Source organism: Lactuca virosa, chromosome 3 (genome assembly GCF_052849685.1).
Source record: "Lactuca virosa cultivar CGN04683 chromosome 3, Lactuca_virosa_CGN04683_v6, whole genome shotgun sequence".
Taxonomy (NCBI): Eukaryota; Viridiplantae; Streptophyta; class Magnoliopsida; order Asterales; family Asteraceae; genus Lactuca; species Lactuca virosa.
Window position 1 is genome coordinate 192903350 of NC_136428.1, and position 26806 is coordinate 192930155.

The window sequence follows — 26806 nt, forward strand, 5'->3', positions numbered from 1 at the left end:
AGAACTTCGATTCTTGTTTAAGTTGTGTCGGCTAAATATCGATCGATTAATATTTCGAATTTTTAGCTGTCTACTGCTAAACCGAAACTTAGAAAAATCATAACTTCCTCATACGAAGTCAGATTTTTACGTTCTTTTTATGAAAGTTATCGGTTTAACATATTCTACAACTTTCATTTAGATTGTTAAGGCTAAAAAGCCTTTTATCGAAAATTCACTTTTTACACTGAACAGTGTTTTGCCGGTTTTGTCGCGGATCTTCGATTGGTCATAACTTCTTCGTTATAACTCGGATTTCACTGTTCTTTATATTTTTGGAAACCTTGTTACAATCTCTACCACTTTGTTCATCCCAATTACGATTATTGATAAATTTATTTTTGACCTAAATTTGACTGGTGTCACATGTAGGCTCCATTCTAGTGTACTCCTACAACCATGTATGGTCATTACCAAACAACGCTCAACTTGCTTTATGGCTATGAGTGACCAAATTCGTTCTTTCTTAGTACCCATTCTTCGGCTTTGAGGTTTTTCACTCGCACTCGCCGATTGTAAAAATTTTTGTCCGAGCTTTGTAGGCTACTTGACGGAGTTGGGAGTCTTCGTGTTTTTCATCGAGCATGTCTAAATCCCGATGTTGTTCCGCCTCGTTGGTGTTTGCACCGAAATCTGTCACTCACAACGATTTGCTCAAGATTTCGATCGGGAGCACCACCTCCATGTCATATATCAGACTAAAAGGGGTTTCCCCCGTACTAAACCTCAAGGTGGTACAGTACGACCAGAGCACCGTCGGTAGCTCCTCGAACCAGGCTCCTTTTGATCTCATCAGACGCTTCTTGGGCCTATTAGCAATGGTCTTGTTTGATATTTCAGGTTTGGCCATTGGCTTAGCAATATGCGACTGAGGCAAAATGGTAGTGGATTTGTTTTTCCTCGTACCACTCTTTATATGTGTTGCCTTCGAATTAAGTTCCATTGTTGGTTATTAGGACTACAAGGGTGCCGAATTGTGTCGGGATGTTCTTCCACATACATTTTATCATAAGCCTACCCATGATTGTGGCTAGAGGCTCGGCTTCGATCCATTTGGTGAAATAGTTTACGGTGACCTGTCAGAATTTGAACCCTCCTGGGGCAGCTTGTATGCCCCACTGATGGAAAGGCTAAGGACTGTTGATGTTGATCAACGTCTGGCACTCCGGACACTTCTTTGTGAGCCTAGTTGCGTCTTTATATACGTTGGTCCAATATACTCCTAGGCGGAGTATTTTCCCAGTGAGCGATCGCGCACCTTCGTGTGCCCCGACTTCGCTTGGATGGCTTTCTTCCAAGAGTATCTGTCCTTCCACATCGGAGATACATCTGAGCCATGGTGCCAGGTTTCCTCTTTTGTACAGTTGTTCCCTCTTTACTGCGAACTGTGGGGCCTTGGTTTTTTCCTGACTTGCCTCTTCGGGGTCGTCTGGGAGGACCCCATGTTAGAGGTAGTCTAAGAATGGTTTGGTCCAATCCGGGGTTTCTGTGATAGTATCGACCTGTTTTTTGTCGACACTCCTCTCTGTGAGGACTTCTACCAGCACTTTCTTGGTCAGATGTTCGAAATATGTCGAGGTTAATTTGCTGAGGGCGTCAACTCTCGTGTTCTCCCCCTGGGGAATCTACTTGATCTTGAACCTTTTGAACGTGTTCGCTAACTTCCGTGTTGCATCTAGGTATCTTTGCATCCTTCGGTCTTTGGCTTCATATGTGTCATTGACCTTATTGGTTACAATTAACGAGTCCCTAAAGATTGAAATGTGTTTTTCTCCAACCTCCTGTGCCAGGAGAAGGCCTGCTAGAAGTGCTTCGTATTCGACTTTGTTGTTGGAGACTTGAAAGTCGAATCTCAGGGTGTATATGATTTCATCTCCACTGGGGTTCTTAAGGATCAAGCCCGCCCTATATCATGCTTTACTCGTAGCACCGTCGGTCTGCAATTCCCAACCATCCTTGCTTGCTTTCGGTTCCGATGGGTCTATCGGTATGACTGTCGGTATGCCTCTGATCGTATCAGGTATTTTTACTGAAAAGTCCGCCAAGGCTTGGGTCTTAATGCTGACATGTGGTCGGTAGTGTATGTCGTTCTCCCCTAGCTCGATGGCCCATTTCGTTAGTCGTCCTGACTTATCTGGCATTAGCAGGACCTGCTTCACCAGGAAACTGGTTAAGACCTCAATTTTGTGTGCTTGGGAGTAGCACCGGAGACGCCTGGCTATATAGATCAATGCGAGGATCAATTTCTCTAAGATTGGGTAGTTGATTTCGGGGCCCTATAGTTACCTTCTTACGAAATGTAATGGCAGTTGTTTCTTGTTCCTCTCGACTGTTAGTATCGATGATATGGCTTCGTCAGATGCCGCGAGGTATACTTGCAGAGTCTCTCCTGCCAGGGGTCTTGCCATGACCGGTAGTTGATGAAGGACTTCCTCCAGGCATTGTAGGGCTTTATCAGCCTCCATTGTTCATTTAAACTAGTTTTTGTCGACATATCCCTTTAGGGTGTGGAAGAGTGGGATAGCCTTTTCAACTGATCTGGCAATGAACCTACCGATTACCGTCAAGCCTCCATTGATTTATTGGACACCCTTTATATTGTGAGAAGTTTTAGAGTCGAGGAATTCCTGGATCTTGGCTTGGTTTGGCGCGATCCCTTCTCTGGTTATCTGATAGCCCAAAAATTGACCCCCTTCCACTCCGAAAGTGCACTTTCCTGGGTTGAGTTTTATATGCGCTCGCGCTAGGGTGCAGAAGGTTTCTTCGACATCACGAAGCAGCACCGCTTCGTCACGGATCTTAATGAACATATCGTCGACGTAGACCTCAACGCTCATTCCGATCTGGTCTGCAAATACCTTATCCATCAAGTGTCGGTACGTTGCGCCAATGTTCTTAATCCCAAATGGAATTTTATGGTAGCAGAACGTGCCACGATCGGTGTGGAAGGTTGTCTTTTCTTCGTCTTCCCTGCGCATTTGAACTTGGTGGTAGCCTTTATAGATGTCAAGGAAACATTTGAGCTGGAAGCCTTCGAGGGACTCGACCTTTTGGTCTATCTTTGGGAGGGGGTAATGGTCTTTCGGGAATGCATTGTTTAGATTGGAGTAGTCAATGCACATTCGCCATGACCTGTCATGTTTTTTTACCATTATCGGGTTTGCTATCCATGTCAGAAAAATTGCTTCCCGGAGGATCCCTGCGCCTACTAACTTTGAAACATCCTCGTTGATCGCTTTGTTCCTATCACCTGCCTGCCCCCTCTTTTTCTACTTTATTGGGACGTTTCCCAGTATAATGTTTAGATTGTGTTCCATTACCCCACGGTCTACTCTGATCATGTCTGCGGGCTGCTAGGCAAATACGTTATAAAACTGCTTTAGAAGCGCAACTAACTTGACTTTAGTTTCCTCCAAAAGATTGGCCCCAATCCGTATTACTTGCTCGGGGTGGTCTGAGTGTATTGTGTGTTTTTCTTTTGGGTGGTCCTCTTTGTACTTCTTTGGAACTCGAAATAATTCTGGAGCTGCAATGATTTTGTGGAAGACCAGTTGACGCGGAATGCTGGCGACAATTGTGGCTGAGCCAGTACGCGTGTTGAACTTGACGTTACCATGGATGGTTGACGGTATGGCTTGCAATTCGAATAGTGTCGGGCGCCCAAGCAATATGTTTTGTTTTACCGGGTAGCGTATTACGGAGAACTCAATGGCTCGTGTGATGCTCTCTTTCCCGTCGTGGCTAACTAGCATCATGGGGATGTTTATAGTACCCAACAGCCACATGTTGTGTCCTGTGAGGCCAACTAGTGGTATGCCTGTTGGTGGCTTCAATCCTTTTTTCCAGGAGGTCGGCAACTGGTAGAAGTATTGTTGGTATTGTTGCCATTGTCTATGTAGCCGCAATGGATTTGTTTTTGGCATATGCAGACAGAAATTAGGAGTGGGTCTCTGGGATTCCAATTATGGGATCTCGGATCTTTTGTTGAGAAGTTGATGTTGAGTATACTATGAGATAATAGTTCTAATCTGTTGTCTTCCTGGTGGCGTTCGCGTCTCTTGCACAACTTCTTGATGGTGAAGATCTCGTTTTGGTCTTGTGTATGCCAATACTCTTCTGAGACTGGACATTCTTTGTACTGGTATCAGACTTGGTCGTACGGTCGGTTTTGGTGACGGGTGACGGTTGCCATGGATTAGGTATGAGTTCCATCAGGGAACCAGGTGCTGACGTTGTTGGTGCTTGAGCATACATTTTCCTCTTCGTTGCAGATGAACTGGTGTCGTCGGTCGGCAACATGGGTCTGACTGGGACAAGTTCACCACCGTCCGGCGGCACGAGTCCTTCATCCGACATTGCCAAAGTCTAGTGTCGTTTTACAGGTTGTGTAGCACTAAGTACACGTCCAGATGGCGCCTTATGTTGTGATATGTCGTCGGGATTTAACGCCATTACTAGATGTCTTATCTGAATTAAGCCTGCGAATCACAGCAAAGAAAGGATAGATGTCAGTCTTCGTCCGTGAGAGGGTCCCGGAACGAAGCTCCGACGGTCTAGTCAGTATCAGATGATAGAATTAGTGTTTAGCTTAAGAGGGAGAAAGAGGCGATCCCTTCTCTCGGAGGAGAATGGTTCTTTTTATACATGTCGTTGAGGGGACAGACCCCCAACAATACCTTTTGTCCTTTCTAAGACGATAGGACGTGAAGGCGTCCTATTGGCGGGTCATGCTCCAATAGCGGTTGCTCGCTATTGGTGCAGAACTACAAGAGGGAAGCGTGTTGAGCGCTACACCTATCACCCTGGGAGGCGTTTGGTATAATTTTTTCTTTCTGTAGACCATAGCTTCTCGTTCTAGTCCTGGTCTTGGCTTTAGTGTGCCGAGACATAAGTCTGAGGCCACGGAGGTGAGGGCCCGGGCCTAGCACCTGCCGAGCAGCGACCATTGACTAGGTTGTCCTTAGATAATAGTTGCGTTATCTTTGATGTATTCCTAGTGGGATATGTTAACAAGTATGCTTAGGTATCGAGACATCTGCACCTGTTCTGAGGAGGAATATTATGGGCAGAATAAGGCCCTCTTTGTGAACATCTTGGTGATATTTGTCACCGATTCAGTTGTCTGTTTGAGAGACAAGTATTCTTGGGCTAGTCATTCCCTTTCTACCAATGAAACATACTTCTCTCTGAACTTCTCAACAAATTGCTCCCAGGTCACCGCGTTCTTCTCCGCCGGTGAATAATCCTTTGTGACAAAGTTCCACCAATCCTTCACCCCATGACGTAGGAGATTCTGTGCATACCTAAACTTCAAGTTTTATGGGCAAACACAAGTTTAGAAACATCCTTCTACATCAGAGATCAATCTCCTTTAAACAATTGGATCTCTGACACCTTCAAACTCTGGAGGTTTTGTGTTATTGAACTCTCTATAGGGCATCTCCTTCTCCCTAGGCGAGGTTGCAGCAACAACGACAACAGTGGCTGTTGCAAAGGCAGTGCTAGCTACAACGACATATCGTTCGATAAACATGTCGATTAGTTCGGTATTGATAGATCCGAACAATTCTGGACCCTTTTCTCTTATGGCGGCTGGTACTACTGCTTCTATCCATTCACGAATGTCAGTCTCGCTTGGTCCTGACCCTTCAGATCCAGAACCCGGACCTCTTCCCCTCATGATCATTACCATTCTGTAGATATAGTCGGGGCTAGATTAATACGAATCTATAAACTATTTCGGGGTAACGATTAATCCTCCCCGACTTCTTAGTAACCATGTGACTCTTCTTGATTCAAGTATGAACCCTGTACTTCCGGTAGTATGGGCCCTTATACTACTTTCCATACCTGTTTATACTCATTCCAATAATTATCCCAGTGTTTCTAAGTTACCACGTTCTCCTATAAACATGCATTTTCACACACACAATGTTCTAGGGTTTAACTATTCTCTTTCATACACTTTTCTAGGATCTTACGTTCCTACCGACGTCCTATCATATGTCATATTATATTTCCTAGACTCTCCTTCTAGAATTCCTTCCGCTTCACTCTGCTATCGGCGGAGGAAGAACTTCTACTAATATTAACTAATATCGGACGAATACAATTGCATGCCGCTAAAATCAAACAATATGTTGACTGAATGATTCGACACTACAACGGTTGGACACATACAAGAGCTAAACAATAGCGCTAAATCAAGCAATCTAAAACTATTTAATTTTGGGAGCATGCAACCTAATGTATTTGTCGAATAACTAATTAATATTAATATAGATTCTAAGCAGCAATTAACAAGCAAATCCCTAGGCTATAAGGCATCTAATTTATCAGACAATTCTAACCAGCAATTCCTGTAAAATTCCTTAGCCTACATACTACCATGTATTTCTAACATTTCATATATTAGCAAACATAACAAATATGAATATTTTGAGAATCGCTTTCCTTTCCGAGCTTCGGCTGACTGTATGCATTGCATTCTTTTCCTCTTTATATCATTTCAATTATAAAAATTTTGTTTAAGATATCCAGATCCTTAGTTTGAGTCTGGAGTCCCACAAGTGTTCATCCAATTCGCTCAAACCAGGGCTTTGCTACCAACTTGTTACGTCCTAAATTTTCAAACCAAAATTTTCATTTTTATTTATTATATATTCAATTACATCAAAGTATAATGCGGAAAAAATGATTGCGAATGCGCATGAGTAAGTCGAACCTTGCCATGCTTACGAACCAATGAAGTGCCTGAAAAATATTTATAACAACTAGGTAAGCGCTAGGCTTAGTGAGTTTCCTCAATATACCATATACCACAATACACATACATGCATACAAATAATATACGTATTTTAGGCTTACGACATACACACAATTTTGTCCTCAACACGAGTCTACGTGTACTTACGGCCTACATGTCATTTCGTGAACATCTATCAATATATACTTACAGCCTACATGCCATTTCGTTAACACATGGGCCTATAGGCTCCCGACCTCTTTCTCGTTCCGCTATCATCCTCTAACTAATTTGTAATAACTTATAAGCATGTCAACAATCACGCACATAGATACTACATATTCAACTCTACAGGAACATAGAAAACTATACTATGGGTTCTACACATATAGTTCTTATATCCTAACATAAGTGCATATATACTGGAATACATAATATAGTGAGATGAACTCACCTGGACAATTACTTAGACGATTGATAGGATCTGGGCGATCCGACTAGTGATCCAACAGACGGATAACACGCCTAACGAGTATTAACCTATAATACTATAACTTATTAATTTCTACGACGATCTGGTAACATAGTCTAGATCTATCACTAATCCCATTAAATACTGATAGATTTATCAAGTAAGGATCAACCAGACAGGACAGTTGGGAGGCAGGATCATTTCGGCATATAACTTTTCTGAAATCCAACAAACAAGCCAACATGACCATTTTAGACACCTCTCCCGTAAGTAGATTAATCAGTATTATAACATGGAATTACTGATAAATCTTAGTTATAGGTTCATAATAACGACTATGATTGTAATTATAAGTTACACTGAAAGCAAAAGAGTGTAGCTTAACTTACAGAGATTGCCTAGACAAAGTCCAGAAATTGGACTGGAATAAACTGGTTAGAAATACTACCTAAAGCATTTGGTCTGATGTTGTTTCCTAGTATATCCCTACATGGCTGCTTAATCAAGAGGGGGCGTGGCAAACACTATTAACTCCTTTGTGCTAAGATTGGAAAAATAGTTTGTGGTCCCCTTCTATTATAAAAAGCCCTAAATTGACCAAAAGATAGAAAGCTTGATACCATGTAGCTAAAAGAAATACATGTGATCGCCTCAAAAGGGCATGACCTTTTGTCACAACTTCTCTTACAACGACAACGACACAATCGGCCACGTTCCTCCTTTTTTCGAATTGAAGACCATGTGTCCTGAGATGCAACTTGAAGTTTCCCAGATGAAAGACAGTTTTTAGGAGCAGATCAACAATATGAAGACTAGTGTTGAAGTCATCAAGGCAGAATTTGGAGCATTAAAAAAGAGCATATACCTCATTACGAGTTATATGGTGGTGGGAGTTGTGGGTGTTCTTGTCAGTTACTTACTTTTCTTCTTTATTTCTTTGCTCAAAATAAAAGTTTATTAATGATGAACGGATCATCATGGATATTTCTATGCTCCACATAAGCCAATTGCTTGGGCTGACGGCAAAGCAATAAATTCTTTGAGACTAATGGCTAGTAACTTAGATAAGACTTTGTACAAACACCCAATAAGGTTGATTGGTTGTTAGTCTATAAAGGGTATGTATGTTGTACCCTCTGTTACGACTCACGTCAAACCCATCCTAAGGCCATCATGTGGGTAGTAAATTTCATACAACTCGCAATATTTTGGGTATGCAAAGTTTGAAACTAGAATCTCTTTTATGGAATTTAAATTTTAAGTATAATCTCCCATCGCAGTGGAAATAGGAGAACAATGATGGAAGCATTACATCCCCAACTTAACAAGAGTGGGATTTCAAAATCCTTTATAAAGCACAATAAATCATCTTGTACCAAGTCACAAAGTTCTTTAAGAAACTTATAGTTGAATATGCCAGGGTAAGGGCCTTGTCATTTATCACATCATCAAATGGCTTCTTTAACTTCATAGAGGGAAAAGGCTCTTCTAGGAAGTCACGATCAGCCGATGAATGATTCTGAGCTTACTGCTAATCAGTTACGGTCTATTGAAGGAAGGCTTATCAAAGTTGGAGGAATAAAAAACTCCATCTCTTTATAGCATCTGAATTAGTGACCCACACCCATTAATTAATAGTCAAACAGTTGATTGAGTTTCCATAATTGAAAAGTATAATGAAATTACCATTATATCTTCAAACATTTCTTTGGGTAGTATGAAGTATGATCTAAAAAGGGTAAAGCACAAAAAGGAAAACTTTATTGAAGGCATGGTATTTACAATACAACCGAGCCATGCATTTAAAGATTAAAAAACAAAAGACCGAACTACAAAACTTGTTAATTTACATTTCTAACCCATCACCCCTCCAAGAAATAATCAAAGAGCACTCAAAGTTAGAACACCCTATAACACAATGTGTTTGGTAAATATTTCAACTAGGAAATAATACCCCTAAGTAAATACTACCATACCCATCCACCTTCTAAAGAAAAATAAAACGCAATTTATGTCACTTTGTTTGTTCATTTTATTCCAATATTGGTACATCACTTTGATTTAAACTCTTGTTTAATGTTGCAAGTCGTTGACCACCATTGACTAGAAACATCCTTGGCAATATTAAGGGCATCACATGTCGTTCCAAGAAGACCCCTTCGAGTGAACCCAACCGTGTATAACCCGTTATCCCCTTTCCAACCGTTTGGAAAGGGCATTTTAGGCATTCCCTCTTCAGTAAAAAAGTCACTTCCCTGTATCGAACAAGAACAAAAACAATAAAACGTAAGATGTAATGTTCTAATACAATAAATTCAATATATTTAACTAGCAAAAATTTAGAATATAAGATAAAAGTCTAAAAGTTTAAAAAAAGTTTAGTTTATAAATTATTCACCATAAAGATATCTTGAAAGATGTGGGCCATAGTCACTGACACAACTCATTATCAAAGGAGAACCTAATGAGATCATCATATGCACCATATATTTCAATAATGACTTATTTTTTTAAAAAGAAAATTTTATGGTGATCATTACTCCCAGAGAAGAAATTTCTAAAACCAGAACTAAAATACTACAATGACTAGTAGGATATGGATCAAAAGTTGTACATTACTCTCGATTTAGAAACTTAATTTCTGTAAGTTTTTTAAAACATTTTAATGAAAAGGACATTAAAATTGAAAAATATATAATCGTGAAAATACTTGCTGACGTTAACACATCATAAAATGAGAACAAAAATGTTAATAGATTGAGAATCATCCAAACAAGTGCCATCAGTTTTTCACCTTTTTGGCTACTAAGAACCATTTTGTAGGCTTCTAGATGTGTAAGACTTGAAAGTGATGTGAGATGGAGAATAAGATAAAATTCAATTAATAAATAAATATATTACAAGTATTATATGGAATGTACAAATTTTGAAACATGTTTCTTTTATAACATACACTTATTTCATACATTATTTGATAAAAGAGCTAAATGGATGCCATGCTATTTACCTTGAGCCAAAATGGCACATTGCTCTTATACCCCGTAGCCAACACAATCGAGTCAAATGCAATTTCTTGACCATTCATGAATTTGGCCCCATTTCTAGTTATTTCTCTCACTCCTTGTTCCACAACCTACAAACATTCCAATAAAACACAAATAAGATCTATGAATTGTACTTTTAGAACTCATTATTGCATGTGTAGGTGAATCTTTCAATAGTTACCTTGATGTTACCGGATTTGATTAGAGATAAAGCTCCTGTGTCAAGTACTGGGGTTTTACCGGTGGCATTTTTGAGCTCAAGGGGGCCAATTTTAGGCCTCCTTAGGCCTAATTTATCGGTGTTTCCTAGTGTTAAATTGGCCATAAACAAGATTAATTTATCAACCATCCTAAGAGGTAGCCATTTGAGAAGTCCCATAGCAATTCCAAATGTTGGGAATCCAAACATCTCTCTAGGCAGAATATGAACCTGTAATTGCATTAAACCAACCATATGAATATCCCCAATAGTCAAAAGTACTTCAAGAAAGTCTTTATGGCATTAAAAAGGTGAAAAGGATTGCCACTATTTATTAAATAGAGAGGGTTTTTAAGGATTTTGATATGACTAAAAGAAATTTCCATATCAAGAAAGGATTTTTTAGGAAAAAGATGAAATACCCAGATGGAGAAACATAAAGTTTAATGATTATAAACAAGAAAAGAAAAGATTCAAGAGGTACCCACATGAAAATAATCATTAAGCTCGCATAAAGACACAAGATATTGGGATGTTTTTTGAGTTTTCAAATAGTGATCTTTTTTAAATTAAAAGAATACCCATTTGATAAAGTGAAGAAAAAGGGAATGTAATTGACTTTGACATTTTGAATTAGACTATTAGAGCAATAATTCCCAAATACACACACAACACTGAAAAAACTCACTGAAAAGAAAGAGAGTGATGATGATGAACTTACAGAGTTTCTAACAACCATAAAAGGGCTTGCATTGTAACGGCAAAGGTCTAAACTAACCTCCATGCCAGAATTCCCACATCCGACTACTAAAACCCTTTTCTTTCTAAACTCACACCCACTCTTGTACTCACTTGTATGTCTAACAACCCCTTCAAACTTCTCAATTCCTTGAATCTCCGGCACCACCGCCTCCGCATTCTCTCCGGTAGCCACCACAAGCCACCGTGATTCATAAACAGTGTCTTGTGTATTCACCCTCCAAACACCAACTTGAGCGTCAAACTCAGCTCTACTCACCGAGTGGTTGAACTTGGGCTTGATTTCAAAGTGCTTTGCATATGCCTCCATGTAGGAAACAAACTGTTTTTTCGTAGGGTATTTTGGGAAATTCTTTGGGTACCCAAACAATGGAAGCTCACAGAATTGTTTAGGAAGATGAAGCTTTAAACGATCATAAGTTTTATGTTGCCATAAAGACGCAATGCAGTCACTTCTCTCAAGAACAAGAGAAGGGATGCCATCTTGCCTAAGGCAAGCTGCAACGGCTATACCAGAAGGGCCAGCACCCACAATGATTGGCCCATCAAATTTCACAAACGTTTGATTTTTTTCACAAGAACCCATCAAAGATTTATCAAGAAAGATGAAAACCCACAACAGAAATCAAGAACAATAAGGTTATTTCGATGAGAAAGCAACAGAAACCCCTCCGTTATCCAAGAAATGCTCTGCTTCTCTTCTCGTTTACTTCAAAGACTGTGAGTTTAAATGAGTTTAATGGGAGTTTAAATGAGTGAATGGAAATGTGCGTTGGTTGGGAGTAAGTTTTTCTGACGGTATTTAAATGTAGATAGAGAAAGAGGGTTTTATGAGAAGTGAGAGAAACGAGAGGTGTAAATATGGAGGCGTGAAGGTTAAGGAAAGGATTTGGTTCACTTTCTCAAGGTCTTTCTTCTGGGCTTTTCTGAGCAGAGAAAGGGGAGGGGGTATGACGTGAAGTGTAGTGAAGGAGCAAAGTGATGAAGGAGGGAAAGCTATAAATACATTTATGTGGATGACTGTGTGTTTTATTGTGTGTGGTTGAATTGTATTTATAAGCCAATACCACCACCTCTCGCACGATACGTCGTTTGTATTACACGCACCTAGTCTTGCTAAGGCTATGAGGTCTAAGAGTAGGGTGCCAGAGGTCCAAAGTACTCTTGATTACCTCATCAAATCTTTTCATCTTCCAAATTGAAAGAAAATGGTTAAAGTTAAACTTAATGATTTTTTTTTCAATCAATCATTCTGATCTTACACAACGTTTGGATACTTTTTTAGGATATTTTTGAATGTTATTTTTAAAAAAATAAAGGTTATAAATACCCTTAACAATATTTATCTTTGAAAATCAATAAAATCAAAATTTTAAATTTTTAACATTTGATTTGACACAAATAATAACAATAATAATATTAATATTAAAATATAAAAAATATTTAAAAATTGATTTTATATAGCCTTTCGAATTTATAATGTCGTCCGAATATTAAAATTTTGAGCGAAATTTATAACAATATTAATAATAATATTAAAATATAATAATAATAAAATATAATAATAATAATAATATAAATTAAAAAAGAATTTAAAAAACAAAAAAAACAAAATAGGAAAAAAAACAAAACACAAAATCAAATCAGGAGGGAAATTTGAAAAATATCAGGGTACTTATAGAAAACCTTAAAAAAAAATTAAATATGTTAGAATAATCTTCTTCTTATTGTTTTTAAAAATATTAAATATGAACTTTAATTTTCTCGGTTTCATGAAAGGTCTTCATAATTTCAATTTTTTATTGTGATGGATTCATTATCCGTATAAAAAGATATTTATGTTTTTTTTATCAACCATTAGATCGGTAACGTTTTGATTTTTGGATAGGTTGTAAGGAAACATGCATGTGTAGACCTTATAGGGGTATCCTCTCTCGTGGTCTTGAGGGTTGAGGGTTTCAAAATGGGAATGACTACTTTCAAAACCGTTTCATGCAAGGTCACAAAAACATGAGAAACCGTGCACGAAAAATCAACACATATTCATATCATTTGCGTTTGATAAGTTTGGTTTTCTCGTACCAGATGCGGTGAAACTTCTTAATAGAGTACAACGGATCATGCATTACAATGTTATATCCCCTACATCTATGGATAGAGTCTTCAAAAGAATTGGATTTACTATTCAAAAAGGCTTAGCGGTGCAGCTTGTTACCGGTTAGTATTCTCACTTGTTGTATTATGATAACTAAGTTATAATCATTGATATAGGATATTAATCTAACTGTATTTTTAATTAATATTTTTTCCTTTATTAAAACTATTTTTAAAAAATAAAAAATAAAATAAATAACACAACACCGATCCCCACCGTACCCCCTCCCCCATTCTCTCTCTCTCTCTCACACACACACAAAGACCATAAAATAAACTCTAAATTTATATAAGATTAAGTAACCGCCACCTTGTTTCCAAGCTTCAGGAAAGTACCGGCCTCCAATATCCAATATCATCGACGACAACCTTTTTTAAAAATATAGTCCCAACTCTAGATCTTGTTGAATGATCACATCCAATACACTCCCTAGTTTAACTCCAACTCGTCGTGTCGAGGGGGTTTAGGTCGCAGACATTTTTGGTCCAACTCGACGAGTCGGGGTGTCCCAACTCGGCGAGTTGGCGGCTGTGAAGAAAACCCTAATTTTAGAGTTTTACACCCTATTTAAAGACCTTAACTCCCTTGGTTGGCCTCCTTACTAGCCTCCTCTGTCCAGAAACCCAAATTTCGTGTATTATCCTTCAAGGTTGAGTGTGTGAGCTTGTGGTGAGCTTGGGGAGTTGGTTTTTGGTGTTCTTTGGAAGGAGCTTGAAGATTGAAGGTACTTAGTTTGGAAGGAAGACTTTAGATCCAGAAACTCTCCATTTGTTGCAGTTCTTTTGAGGTATAAATTCGATACCTTGTGTTATTATCTTTTAGATCTCTTTGTTGGATGTTTTAGCTTGATATGTGGGTGTATGGTTGGGTTGTCCAAAAGGTTTAGGGTTCCTGGGGTTATTGTGTTAGATCTGACCCTTTTATGACCTCTATTGGCATAAAGTTGCAAGCTTTGCTATGTCCTAAGTCCCATCCATGCATTAAGTCCTTTATTAAGCCATTTTGGGCTCTAGGGTTCCTTTCTTGCATGCATGGACGTAAAGTTGGAAACTTTACGTGATAATCCAACCTTGGGATGCCATATCTGTATTTTGGGACTATGTTTTGAGAGTTTGAGGGCTTAATGGGTTAAGCCTCACTCTATTAAGTCAAGGATTTGGGTTTGGGTTCATTATGGTGGTTTTTAAGGGTAAAGTTGGAAGCTTTACCCTTCTAGACATCATTTGGGATGAGATCTGAGAATGGAAGCTTTTAGATTCGATGGAAACGGCTTAATGCATTAAGTTGTTTGATTCCTGGCTAACTCGGAGAGTTCATTAGGAGAACTCGGCGATTTGATGCGAGTTTTCCCGATCTTGCAATTAATGGAGAAACTCGACGAGTTGAAGGACAACTCAGCGAGTTGGGTCAACTTGGACCGTTGACTTTGACCTTTGACTTTAGTTCTTGACCAAGTTTGACTTTTATGGGGTTTTAGCGCTTTTGGAGTTGTTTCTGTTTAAGGGTCGAGTAGAGCTGATATTCGGAGCTGAGACTTAGTCAGCTACCGTTCAGTATTGAGGTGAGTCTTCTCACCACACTCATAGATCGAAGGCACCAAGGCCGGCCCATTACTGATTATGAAATGTTTCATATGTGAATATGTAATTGTTTGTTAGTGCAATTATATGTGGACTTATGTACAGACCATGGGGGGAGCCAATGGCACTTGGCAAGACCATGGGAGGAGCCCATGGCACGGGATACAAGACCATGGGGGTAGCCCATGGCATTCCATTGAATACCATGGAGGGAGTCCATGGCAAACTTGTATGTATATGTGTGTGCATGGCATTATGTGATTATATGATTTGTGTGATTGGGAAACTCACTAAGCTTGTGCTTACAATTTTATTAAATGTTTCAGGTACTTCTGTTGATAAGGGCAACGACCCGACATGATGGTGTGGCGTGCATTCTCCAGTGTTTTCACAATTAGCTTTTTGTACTCTGAATTCTAAAATAATATGGACATGTGATGGGATTTTTGTAATTCTTATGGATGATGTTTATGAAATTAAAAGTTTAAAATTTTTCTGAAAATTAGACTGTTACAAGTTGGTATCAGAGCCTTGGTTTGAGAGATTCAGGCACACTTCTGTGTTTGTCAGAAATCAAACTGAGGAAATGGTAACCATTGGTTTTCAAAAGAAAAAACAAAGTTAAATTTCTTGAAAACAATTTTGTAAGAAAAAGGGGAGAATACAATGCGCGTAATCGACTGAGCTCAAGTAAGTATTCCCAATGTTTTAATCATGCTATAGTATATATGGAAATATGGTTGCATGGATTATTTGCTAAGTATATGCTTTCAAAGTTATACATGTTTAGGATTGCATAGCCCTAGAATGAGGGAATCTGCCTTATTACTGTTCCTTGTTTGGTTGTGGTTTAGGGTAGAAGCTTTATTTAACAGTCTATGTGATTCTCTTTGTATATAACTTGCATGCATAGGGCAACCTGCTATGATTAATCTGGGTTTCTGGTTTGGTGAGGGTTGAGAATCCTAGGGTAGTCTAGGATCTGAGTTAGTGTTGTGTTTATGAGTTATGATCTGTGATTGGATAATTTAGGGATATCATGTATGACCTTAGGGAAGGTACATGTAGGTGTGGAAGGTAGTATTAAGCCCGTACTACTGAAAGCATAGGACCTATACCCGAAGCAATGACATACCTGATAGTTTTTAGAAGTCTGGTGAGGAGGAATCTCTTTCGAATTCCTTATCTTGGTTATTTGTGATATTTTCAGTTGAGGATGCTGATGATCACGCGAGGTTCAGGTTCAGGATTAGGATCAGGTTCAGGATTAGGATCAGGTTCAGGCTCGGGTGCATAGTGTTGGATTAATGTCTAAGTCCATAACTATATTTAGTATGTACTTGACCCGACCCGGCATGGTCCATTTGGGTTGCACTTCACCGTCACAATTTATATGGATAGTCTTTTGAGAATAGTATATTTATGATTTATATTAATATATTATAAGTTCTAATATATTAATATGGAATCATATTATTTAATTAGTATTGATCAAGAATTAATTTAGAATTAATTAAATGATCAAAAAGAACTAATTAAATATGGACTCTTATATATATGGAATGGGCCAAGTTCATTTAGGTTGGGCTAAGCTTTCATGGATGGTCCATGGAGCTTTTAATCCGTGGATCCTATGTAAATGAAAGGTCATGGGTATTAGGGTTTACATGGATGTAACCCTAATCCTCCATAATATATAAAGGGGTCCTTAGCTCACAAAATTGGAACAAGTGTGTGAAAATAAGAGTGGGCCGATTTTAGTGTGCATACATATTCTCTCAAGTTCTTCCAAGGTGTTTTGGTGATTTGTGATTCCATTTGAGGCTTCCACACTGTTGGGGCTAAGCTCTTAAAGCTTGAACACATCAAGCTACATCAAAAGGTATGTCATCTAACTAGAACTTTGTAGTATAGGTGCTTCATAATATGCTAGTTAGGATGAAACCTTGGAATAGTTAATATTTGCATGTATAATAGAGAAAACATAGATCCAAGGTTTATAGGGTTGCATGTACACCATAGGAGTGTTAGAATGCTCAAAACCCAACAGTGGTATCAGAGCCATGGGTTGTTTTCTGTTATATTGATGCAAATGTTTTATTTTCAAGTTGAAAAAAAAGGAAAAAAAAAACATGATGTTTGTCAAATTTTAAGATAATTACTTGTTTTGTGAAAAACGAATTATTTGTAAAATTTGAATCATTTGTTATATGAGTTGAATTAGGTCAAATTTAGTAAAAGATAAAATGATATGATTATTTTATTAGTTTTAAAAGTTTTATTTAAATGTTTTAAGGAGTTACATATTTTGTCATAAAATTTTGGAGCTCAAAAGTTTTTTTTAAAGTTGTGATCTTAAGGGTTTTTGAAACTTCCATAAGTTATGGATATGAAAATTTTTTTTAAAAAAAAAAATTTGATTCAAAGTTTTTATGGAGTTACAAAATTTGGTGTTAATGTTTTAAAGAATTCCATAACTTGTTCTTAAGTTATGGAACATGGAAAGTTTCATCATAAAACACCATTAATTCCATAAGTTATGGAATCCAAAGGTTTTCAAGAATTACAAAACTTGCCCTCAAGTTTTGGAATTTGAGAAAAGTTTTTTATGAAAAAAAGAATTGAATTCTAAAACTCTTGGGTTCATAACTTAAACAATTAATTAAATGGTTTTAATTTTGAGTTTAATAATTGGAATTATGATGTTTTGTTGAATAGTTCAAATTAACTCTTATGGACTTTATTAATAGTTAATTAAAGCGTTTAATTAAAAGAGTATTATTAAATCCATAAATATATGGTTTGAGTTTAATTAGATTAAAAGTCTAGTTTAATTAATAGATTAAACCACCAAGTATTTTAAATGTCTAAAATACACCCTTATACTATTATAATATTAAAAGTTTAATATATTATATGTATAAGAGCAAGTCGTCTTACCATTAGTAGGCCTCATTCACGAAGCCGGTCTATAAGGGGGGTATAAGGTTACTGCCTATAAAATGGCAGTTTAATGGGTGTCCACTCTCACTCACCGCTTCCTTGACCGGTGGAGGGTCATTAGCCGAACAGGTAGGACAAGGACTATAATTCTCCCTTCATTATAAGTATAATGATAAATACTAAGTAACTAAACACTTATAAATTCCCAATCTTAGTTACTTAGGAAAATGTGAATAAGGTGCTAATCCATGAAATTACACTTTGCACTTTGTTTAAGCTGTTAGTGGAGCGTGTGTGGTTAACCGGCACACTAACCTGGACTTAACAAGGTAGGCAAAGGGTAACTTAATGTTTATCATAGTATCGTTGGAGCGTGTGTGGTTAACCGGCACATCGATTGAGGGGTAAATATTAAGGGTACCAAGTATATTTGCATGGTTACTTCACACCTTGTTTTGTGATTCTTGGCATCCCAGTCACAAAACCTGAAGGGCACACTCGAGATTGAAACATGCCATTGAAAAGTTTAATGAATCTCAAAAGAATCTAGGAGTTTCAAAACCAATTAAAACCTAATAATACATTTCGTTTATCTTGGTGGAAATTGGTGAATCGTCATTCACCTACCTTCAAATATTTTATAGCTTGGATTACGGCATCCCTCTTCCAAGTTATAAAATAGTTTGTTGGGTCCTAGCCTTAATATATCATATTGGGTGTTATATTAAGGACTTAAATCAACTTTACGTGAATTTCTCCCATTGTTGATGTCTGGTTTAGACAACAATGATCTTCCCAAACCAAGCTTTCCTAATGAATATGACTTCCCGAGTTTGGCTCATGGAAGTCATACTTCTCTTCCTCCACCTCCTCCAATTATTCTCCCTAACCCACAAGTTCAAGGTCACTCAACCCCTAATGGCAAGCAAGGTCTATGTGTGATCACATCTTAGAGATGAAGTCACATATTGACAAGCCGGGAGAGTTGGGTGTCAAAGTCTTGAGAAAGTTGGATGTTCAATCACTTTCTAAGTCACATAGTGAGTTCCTTTGGGACTACTATGAAACAGACTATGACATGAACCTTAATGATCATATCTATTTGCTTGGTGCTGCTGAATCAGCAATGATTTGGAACGATAGTAAAGCAAATTTGATTAGAAGATCAACTTTCCAAAAACTTTATGGACAGTGACAATGGTGACACTGGAAATCCAGAAAAAGCATTCTCTTCCCAATAGAAAGGGATTGGCCATAGTCAACCCGGTTGACCAAATGGTAAAGAGAAAGGCTTAGTCTGAGATAGTCTCATTACCAAAGGGTCCATATGTTTATTTTGCCAAAGGAAGGGGCGTTGATTGCAAAGCTGCCAAATTTACCTAAAGATGTTAAAGTCAATAAGTTTGACTCTACATCAGGTAGAGCCCATTATCTAACTATGTTAAGTTCTATTCTGAGATCCTCATTACATGATGTGACTGGGTCACATGTTGATGTTTTAAGAATCAAAGAATAGAGAGAAATCTTAAAGGAAGTATATGCTGATTCTGATCGCGAAGGTGGATTTCGATCGCATCAGAATTTTGAGCAGTTGCTTAAGAAGTTATGATATATTGCTAAGGAATAGATAACAACAACTTTCCATGTGGATTATAAGGATAAGTTTTTCCGCAAAGTTTTAAAATAAAAGAAAATTGTTTAATTTTATTTATTTGAAGTATCCTTACAATGGCATTTGTGGAAAATTGTTGCTTATATGATTCCACTGACAACAATATTGGAAAATGGATTTGATTCTTTCATTTGTGGTAGTGTCTAAATTTACCAAATTAGGAAAGTTCCTCATCGCCCAAGTTTCAATTAGACCGAAACTTGGAATCATGCAAGTTGAATAGTATGATGAATGAGAACTTTCAAGCATTGGAAAATCAAGCCTAATTACTTGTTCACATGGATGTGTGAGTCAAGTGAAGGACTAAAGGGATCGAGTACACATTCTTGTGCATTGGTCATGTCCACCACAAAGCTCGTTAAGACTATTTGATTTACTAAAGTTTAGTAAATATGGTTATACTTACAAGTTTAAGTATAATTCTGAAACATTGGAAAAGTCTCAATGTATGGCAGAACGAATGGGAAGAATCAAATTAGGCAGAAAGATAAAAGTTTCTCAAATCTGAAAAGATGGGAGAGTACTTTAGTATCATGTTTGTGATCATCTTAATGATTTAGAAATCATATCACAATTAGTCCTCTAAAGGTCATCTTAGTGCATTCTTATGACTAAGAAGAGGAGTCATGAATTGTTGAAATGGTTAGATCAGGAAGATGAGTCATACTTCGTTCCAAAACAATTCTTAGAGTCATACTCCAAGATTGTAACTTGAGTGACATATCTTAAAGAAAGGTTTAAAACACTTGTCAAATGTAAGAGTAAAAGTGTCCTACTCTTGTACATTTGAAATTGATAATTTGTGATGTTTTGGATAAAACAAAGACCAACTAAGGCCAATTGTGTGAAGTGTTTGTCTTGATAAAGAATCCGCACTATCTCTTGAATATTTGGCAAGATAGTCTTATATGTCAAGAGGATAGTGGGAGTCTTAAAGATCCTAAAAAGAATTTCAAGAACTAATCAAGAATAAAACTTGAGGTTCTTCACTAGCACACGACTTGAGGTTTATAACCTATCGTGTTGACATATTCTGTGCCCATTCCAGTTAAAATTGGCTTTGCATAGGAGTTCTGAAAGTTCTCAATTGGTTGCATAACAACTTGGAAGCAATGGCAGGCCCTGTACTGCCAGGTGGCAAGAAGTTAAGATTACATAAGTTCAGTCCATATGAGTTTGGATTTGTCATTATCCTTGTCTTGTGACTATGGTTTTGACGATTCACATGGATAAGAACACATACACCATAAAATCTAAGGGTCATAAGGTTTCTCTCCGATTCATGAAAATGATGGTGAGGAAACACTTCCACCAAGTAGATTTGAAGCAGATGGCAAAAGGTCTAAACAATTGAGACTATGATTACGACATCCCTTTTCATAGTTCTGAAATTGTTTAGACACACATGCATGCTATCTAAGGAAAAGGTGTATGATTTTGATAAAGTTTTATCAAAGCATCTCGTATCAGAAATCTGAACTTTGGTAAGAAAGTCAATAAAGTATTGATTTCTAGAAGTCCAGCTGATTTCTGAGTACATGTCAAAGCTAGTGGGAGCATAAGTGTTATGCTAATAATCATCATGTTAGTGGGAGCATGATCATTATTGTTAGTGTTGCAAGTTAGCAATGTTAATTATAGAAAACAAAAGTTTCAATTCGTGAGGCTGCAGGGATTGAAAAAGTTGTTTTGCTATAATTAAGGGAGAGGATATACTTCATTTCAGTTCTAAAGGCTTAGATTGAGACCTTAATCATCTTTAGTCAAGAATATATATATGAATTTCATGTTGGATTGGTTCAACTTAAGGATATTCTATATATTGCGTTCTCAAAATTCGATTATGATTACGACATCCCTCTTCATAGTCAATTTTTGAAAACATGGCAAATAAAAATATTGTAGCATAAGACTGGTCTAGAATCATGTCTTTATGTGAGACATCATGAATCGTGTACCATTTGCTTTGGGTACAGGATCGATTGCATGTGTTATAATATTTGTCATTTCTAAATTTTTCCAAATACCCAGAGGCATTAAGAAGGGAAAAGGTCTAGAATTGGATATGACTAAAATGATTAAGCAATTGTCGAGGACAATCTGAGGTTTACCAAAGATTGGTTGCTCAGGGACAGTTGGAAGTATAGTGCTAATTTTAGAAGGACCATATTGACATATTCTGAAAAGAGGCATCTCTTATTCAGAAGTGATAGTCAAAATGAGAATATGGAGTTGTCTCCATAGGTGGAAGTTATCTGTGTAAGATTAGAAAACTTAATACAAGAAGCATGTCCAAAGCAATGTACTTTGAATATGAGACTTAGTTTCCATGGAGTTGATCTCCATTGGAATACCTTATAATGACTGTTGACAAGTCTTTATGACTTTGTACATATTCATTACAGGAGGGCCAGTGCATATAAGTTTAAAATCTAAACAGATTTCGATAAGTGATAGGAATTTGAAATTCTCACATTTTTCGATAAGGATTTGGGAGTGTGAAATTAGAATCATTGAAATTATGTTCAATTGGTTTATTTCAAAAAGTAAGGATCATAGACAAACATAGAGTGCATACTTGGTGTATGGCAAAGCTATTGTTTAAGAAAAACATAGTGTACATTCTTGGAGCATGGGACAACTAGTGTTTTTAATTCAAGTATAAAGTTGATAAAACCGAAACAATGAATAATGAGTAATCAGTATGGTGATAAATAAAAGTGTTTATTTATATTCATAGGGTTTGATACCATATTTGATTCATTTATTCTTGTGTTTCACTTTGCATGTTTTGACTTCCAGAATAACTAAGTCACTCTTCCTGAATGATTAAGTTATTCAAACCATCCACAGTCGGTCATATGTTGGAAGTAGATATGAATCAAGACTGTCATGGGTTGGTTTGTAGAGGTCCAAGTTGGTGGACAAAGGGGTGCTACAACACTCATGAGTGCTCATAAGTTCTGAGTATTGGATTCAACCCGCGCTCATTTGAATCACTTCATGGATTTTATCACGAGTGATCATGAGACGATAATATCTTATATTCTTCAAACCTAGAGATATGAGTTGTTACTATGAGTTGGTTATATATTGATTGCACGAAAATGCATTTGGTAACTCGATGTAATAAAACATGCCTTTGTGTATAATTCAACAAGTAGTAGAACAAGCCATATGAGTCGAAGTTTATCCATTCCTTTTACCTTCGGGATAAAAGCGATATCTGTGGGCCCCTCGATGATTTAGCGATGACACATGTGAGTGCTTGGCCAAGCCAGGACTGATTTGATTTGTTCAATCAGTCAGTCATCATAAATCGAAAATCAGGAAACAACAAATGGACAGAGAGAATGATTATAACCCATGTCTCAGTCCATATGATATCTAGAATGGAGGAATATATGATCCCTTATCTAATGGACAATTCATTGACAAGGTCAGAGTTCGACAGCGGCTTTAAGAGCTACGATTGCCAGTTAGGTTTTGAAGTCATACTCAATAATAGTTTTAGACTTATCCAAGTGGGAGACTGTTGGATTAATGTCTAAGTCCATAACTATATTTGGTATGTACTTGACCCGACCCGGCATGGTCCATTTGGGTTGCACTTCACCGGCACAATTTATATGGATAGTATTTTGAGAATAGTATATTTATGATTTATATTAATATATTATAAGTTCTAATATATTAAAATGGAATCATATTATTTAATTAGTATTGATCAAGAATTAATTTAGAATTAATTAAGTGATCAAAAAGAACTAATTAAATATGGACTCTTATATATATGGAATGGGCCAAGTTCATTTAGGTTGGGCTAAGCTTTCATGGATGGTCCATGGAGCTTTTAATCCATGGATCCTATGTAAATGAAAGGTCATGGGTATTAGGGTTTACATGGATGTAACCCTAATCCTCCATAATATATAAAGGGGTCCTTGGCTCACAAAATTGGAACAAGTGTGTGAAAATAAGAGTGGGCCGATTTTAGTGTGCATACATATTCTCTCAAGTTCTTCCAAGGTGTTTTGGTGATTTGTGATTCCATGTGAGGCTTCCACACTATTGGGGCTAAGCTCTTAAAGCTTGAAGACATCAAGCTACATCAAAAGGTATGTCATCTAACTAGAACTTTGTAGTATAGGTGCTTCATAATATGCTAGTTAGGATGAAACCTTGGAATAGTTAATATTTGCATGTATAATAGAGAAAACATAGATCCAAGGTTTATAGGGTTGCATGTACACCATAGGAGTGTTAGAATGTTCAAAACCCAACACATAGCTCATTGATGAGAGGTTGCACGATCTTATCGCAGCCGAGGTTACTCGTGGCATCCTTGACGCTACCCCGTTGATTTCCGGTACCGTTAAGGAGGGAATCATGGAGATCATGGATGAGAGGCTCAGGTCCTTCCGAACCGAGATTGTTGCAGGCCAGATTGTGGCCCGATCTCCCTCGTTCAAGGAGTTCAAGGCATGTGGAGCGCCTGAGTTATTCAGGGACAGGGATCCCATCACTAGCTGACGCTGGGTGGCAGACATGGAGAATGCCCAGCGTACGAGTTTTTGCCCCGAAGCAGTAAAGGTGGGGTTCGCATCTTGTATGTTGAGGGATCGAGCACGAGACTGGTGGGAGGAGGTGACCCATGAGGTGGGATCAACATGGGTGGCTGAGATGGCTTGGGAGGAGTTTGTGAGGAGGTTTGATCAGGAGTTTGCACCATCTATTGAGGTGCAATGTTTGGTGAGAGAGTTCTAGGATTTACAACAGACTACCGAGACTGTGGCGGAGATCACCACCAAGTTTCGAGAGAGGGCATTTTTGGTTCCGCAGTACACTGTGCATGAGGAGATGAAGAAGACTATGTATCATTCCATACTGAGGGATGATATTCGGGAGTTTATGAGTTTTTCACGGTGCAAGACCCTGAATTAAATGGTGGAGAAGGCCCAAGAACGGGAGATTGAGTTAGAGCTCCACACGAAGTGGAAACCAGAGCAGGTTCAGGCAGCAGTTGGTCAGGTCAAGAAGCCTAAGACCTCCGATCCTCTCAGTAGGGGCCAGCAGGGCCGTGGCTGTTGTGCCAAGTGCAGTAAGACGCATAGTGGAGCCTGCCGAGTAGCGGGCTCAACATGTTATGCGTGTGGCTAGCCGGGTCACATGAGCCGGGATTGCCCTAAGAAGGGCTTGATTTGTTTCCACTATAATCAGACCGGTCATAAAAAGGCCGATTGTCTGAGGTTGATTAGAGGAGGAGGAGTAGTGGCAGCGCCTACGCCCGCCACGATGAGGATTATAGATGGCCGCCCGATCAAGGTGGAGACTCCAGCGGTGAATAGTCGTGCATTTCAGCTGACTACCGAGGAGGCCCGAGTAGCGCCTGACGTTGTGACCGATATGTGATCTAATTCTGTTTCGTTTATTTTATTATTATGCTTATTCTTTTATGATTTTATATAGGGACCTTTTTGGCCCATGGTATTTCGGCTCAGATTCTTTTTGATTCGGGGGCTACATGATATTTTGTATCTCTTGCGCTCTGCAAGAAGTTTTGTGATATTCCGGGGACTTTAGATTCCCCACTCGAGGTAGATATTGCAAATGACCGCACCGTGAGTGCTGCGAGGGTATATCGGAGGAGTATTCTGAATATGTTCAGGTAGAGGTTTCCTATCGATTTGGTTCTGATTCCTCTGCGAGGATTGAAGGTGATCGTCGGGATGGATTGGTTGGGGTCCAATGGGGCCATGATATATTACGAGCGTCAGTTGGTGAGGGTTCGAACCCCAAGTGGGGGAGAAATGGTTATTCATGGAGAGAGAGCCTAGCATGGGCCAGCTCTCTGTTCGGCTGCAAGGGCTAGGAGACTCCTTCAGCAGGGTTGTTCTAGATTTTTGGCTTATGTTTCGGATACGAGGGTGGAAAACGCGCCAGATATGAGCAGGGTACTGATTGTTCGAGATTTTCCTGATGTATTTCCAGAGGAGTTTCCTGGGGTGCCTCCCGAAAGGTAAATGGAGTTTCGTATTGATTTAGTGCCTAGTGCGGCTCCTATAGACAAGGCGTCGTATCGCCTAGCGCCGCCAGAGATGCATGAGTTATCCATGCAGCTTCAAGTGCTGCAGGACCGAGGATTCATTCATCCAAGTAGTTCCTCGTGGGGAGCACCTATCCTGTTCGTGAAAAAGAAGGATGGGTCACACATGATGTGTATTGATTACCGGGAGCTGAACAAGTTAACGGTGAAAAACCCTTACCCGCTTTTGAGGATTGATGACTTATTCGATCAGCTTCAGGGTGCATCTTGGTTCTCCAAGTTTGATCTTCAGTCAGGGTATCATCAGATGAGGATATAACAAAGACGGCTTTTAGGACTCGTTATGGTCATTATGAGTTTGTGGTGATGCCATTTGGGCTCACCAAGGCTCCAACAACGTTCATGGATCTCATGAACCATGTTTGCAGACCAATTTTGGATCGGTCTGTGATTGTGTTCATTGATGACATCTTGGTCTATTCGAAGACCAAGGAGCAGCACAAGCAGCATTTGAGAGAAGTGTTGGAGACCTTGATGAGGGAGAGGATTTATGCCAAATTCTCCAAGTGCGAGTTTTGGTTGCGTGAGATGCAGTTTCTGGGGAACATCATCAACCAATAGGGTATTTTGGTGGATCCCTCCAAGATTGAGGCGGTAATGCATTGGGAGGTCCCGAAAAATGCATCTGAGATCAGGAGTTTCTTGGGATTAGCGGGGTATTATCGGAGATTCATCCAGGACTTCTCCAAAATTGTTGTACCCTTGACCCGTTTGACGAAGAAGAGTGTAACCTTTCGGTGGGGTCCAGATCAGCAGTCAGCTTTTGAGACTTTGAGGTAGAAATTATGCGAGGCCCCGATTCTAGCTCTACCCGAGGGTTTAGATGATTTTGTAGGGTATTGCGACGCTTTTATTTATGGGTTAGGAGTTGTGCTGATGCAGAGGGGGCATGTGATCGCTTATGCCTCGAGGCAGCTGAAGCCTCACGAGGCAAATTACCCCACTCATGATTTGGGGTCAGGGGCAGTGGTTTTTGCCCTCAAGATTTGGAGGCATTATCTCTATGGGGTACGATGTACCATCTTCACTGATCACAAGAGTTTGAAGTATTTGATGGATCAACAGAATTTGAATATGCGTCAGAGGCGGTGG

General features: G+C 38.6%; 1 protein-coding gene across 1 annotated transcript; it reads right to left on the reverse strand.

Annotated features, from left to right (window-relative positions):
• Positions 1 to 8995: 8995 nt before the first annotated feature.
• LOC145162793 (putative indole-3-pyruvate monooxygenase YUCCA4) lies at positions 8996 to 11945 on the reverse strand. Its single transcript, XM_079081833.1, has 4 exons — positions 11221 to 11945; positions 10482 to 10730; positions 10264 to 10389; positions 8996 to 9511 (listed from the first exon to the last, which is right to left on the reverse strand). Exons 1-4 carry the CDS (start codon positions 11842 to 11844, stop codon positions 9308 to 9310), a joined length of 1203 nt encoding a protein of 400 aa, XP_078937959.1. The 5' UTR covers positions 11845 to 11945; the 3' UTR covers positions 8996 to 9307.
• Between the last annotated feature and the right edge of the window lie 14861 nt (positions 11946 to 26806).

Bases quoted from the DNA above. Each gene is read 5' to 3' on its own strand.
- LOC145162793 (XM_079081833.1), bottom strand. From the start codon at position 11,844: ATGGGTTCTTGTGAAAAAAATCAAACGTTTGTGAAATTTGATGGGCCA. The intron at 10,731-11,220 runs GTAAGTTCATCA...ATGCAATTACAG, and splicing joins TTATGGTTGTTAGAAACTCT to GTTCATATTCTGCCTAGAGA. The intron at 9,512-10,263 runs GTAAATAGCATG...TGTTCGATACAG, and splicing joins ATGTGCCATTTTGGCTCAAG to GGAAGTGACTTTTTTACTGA.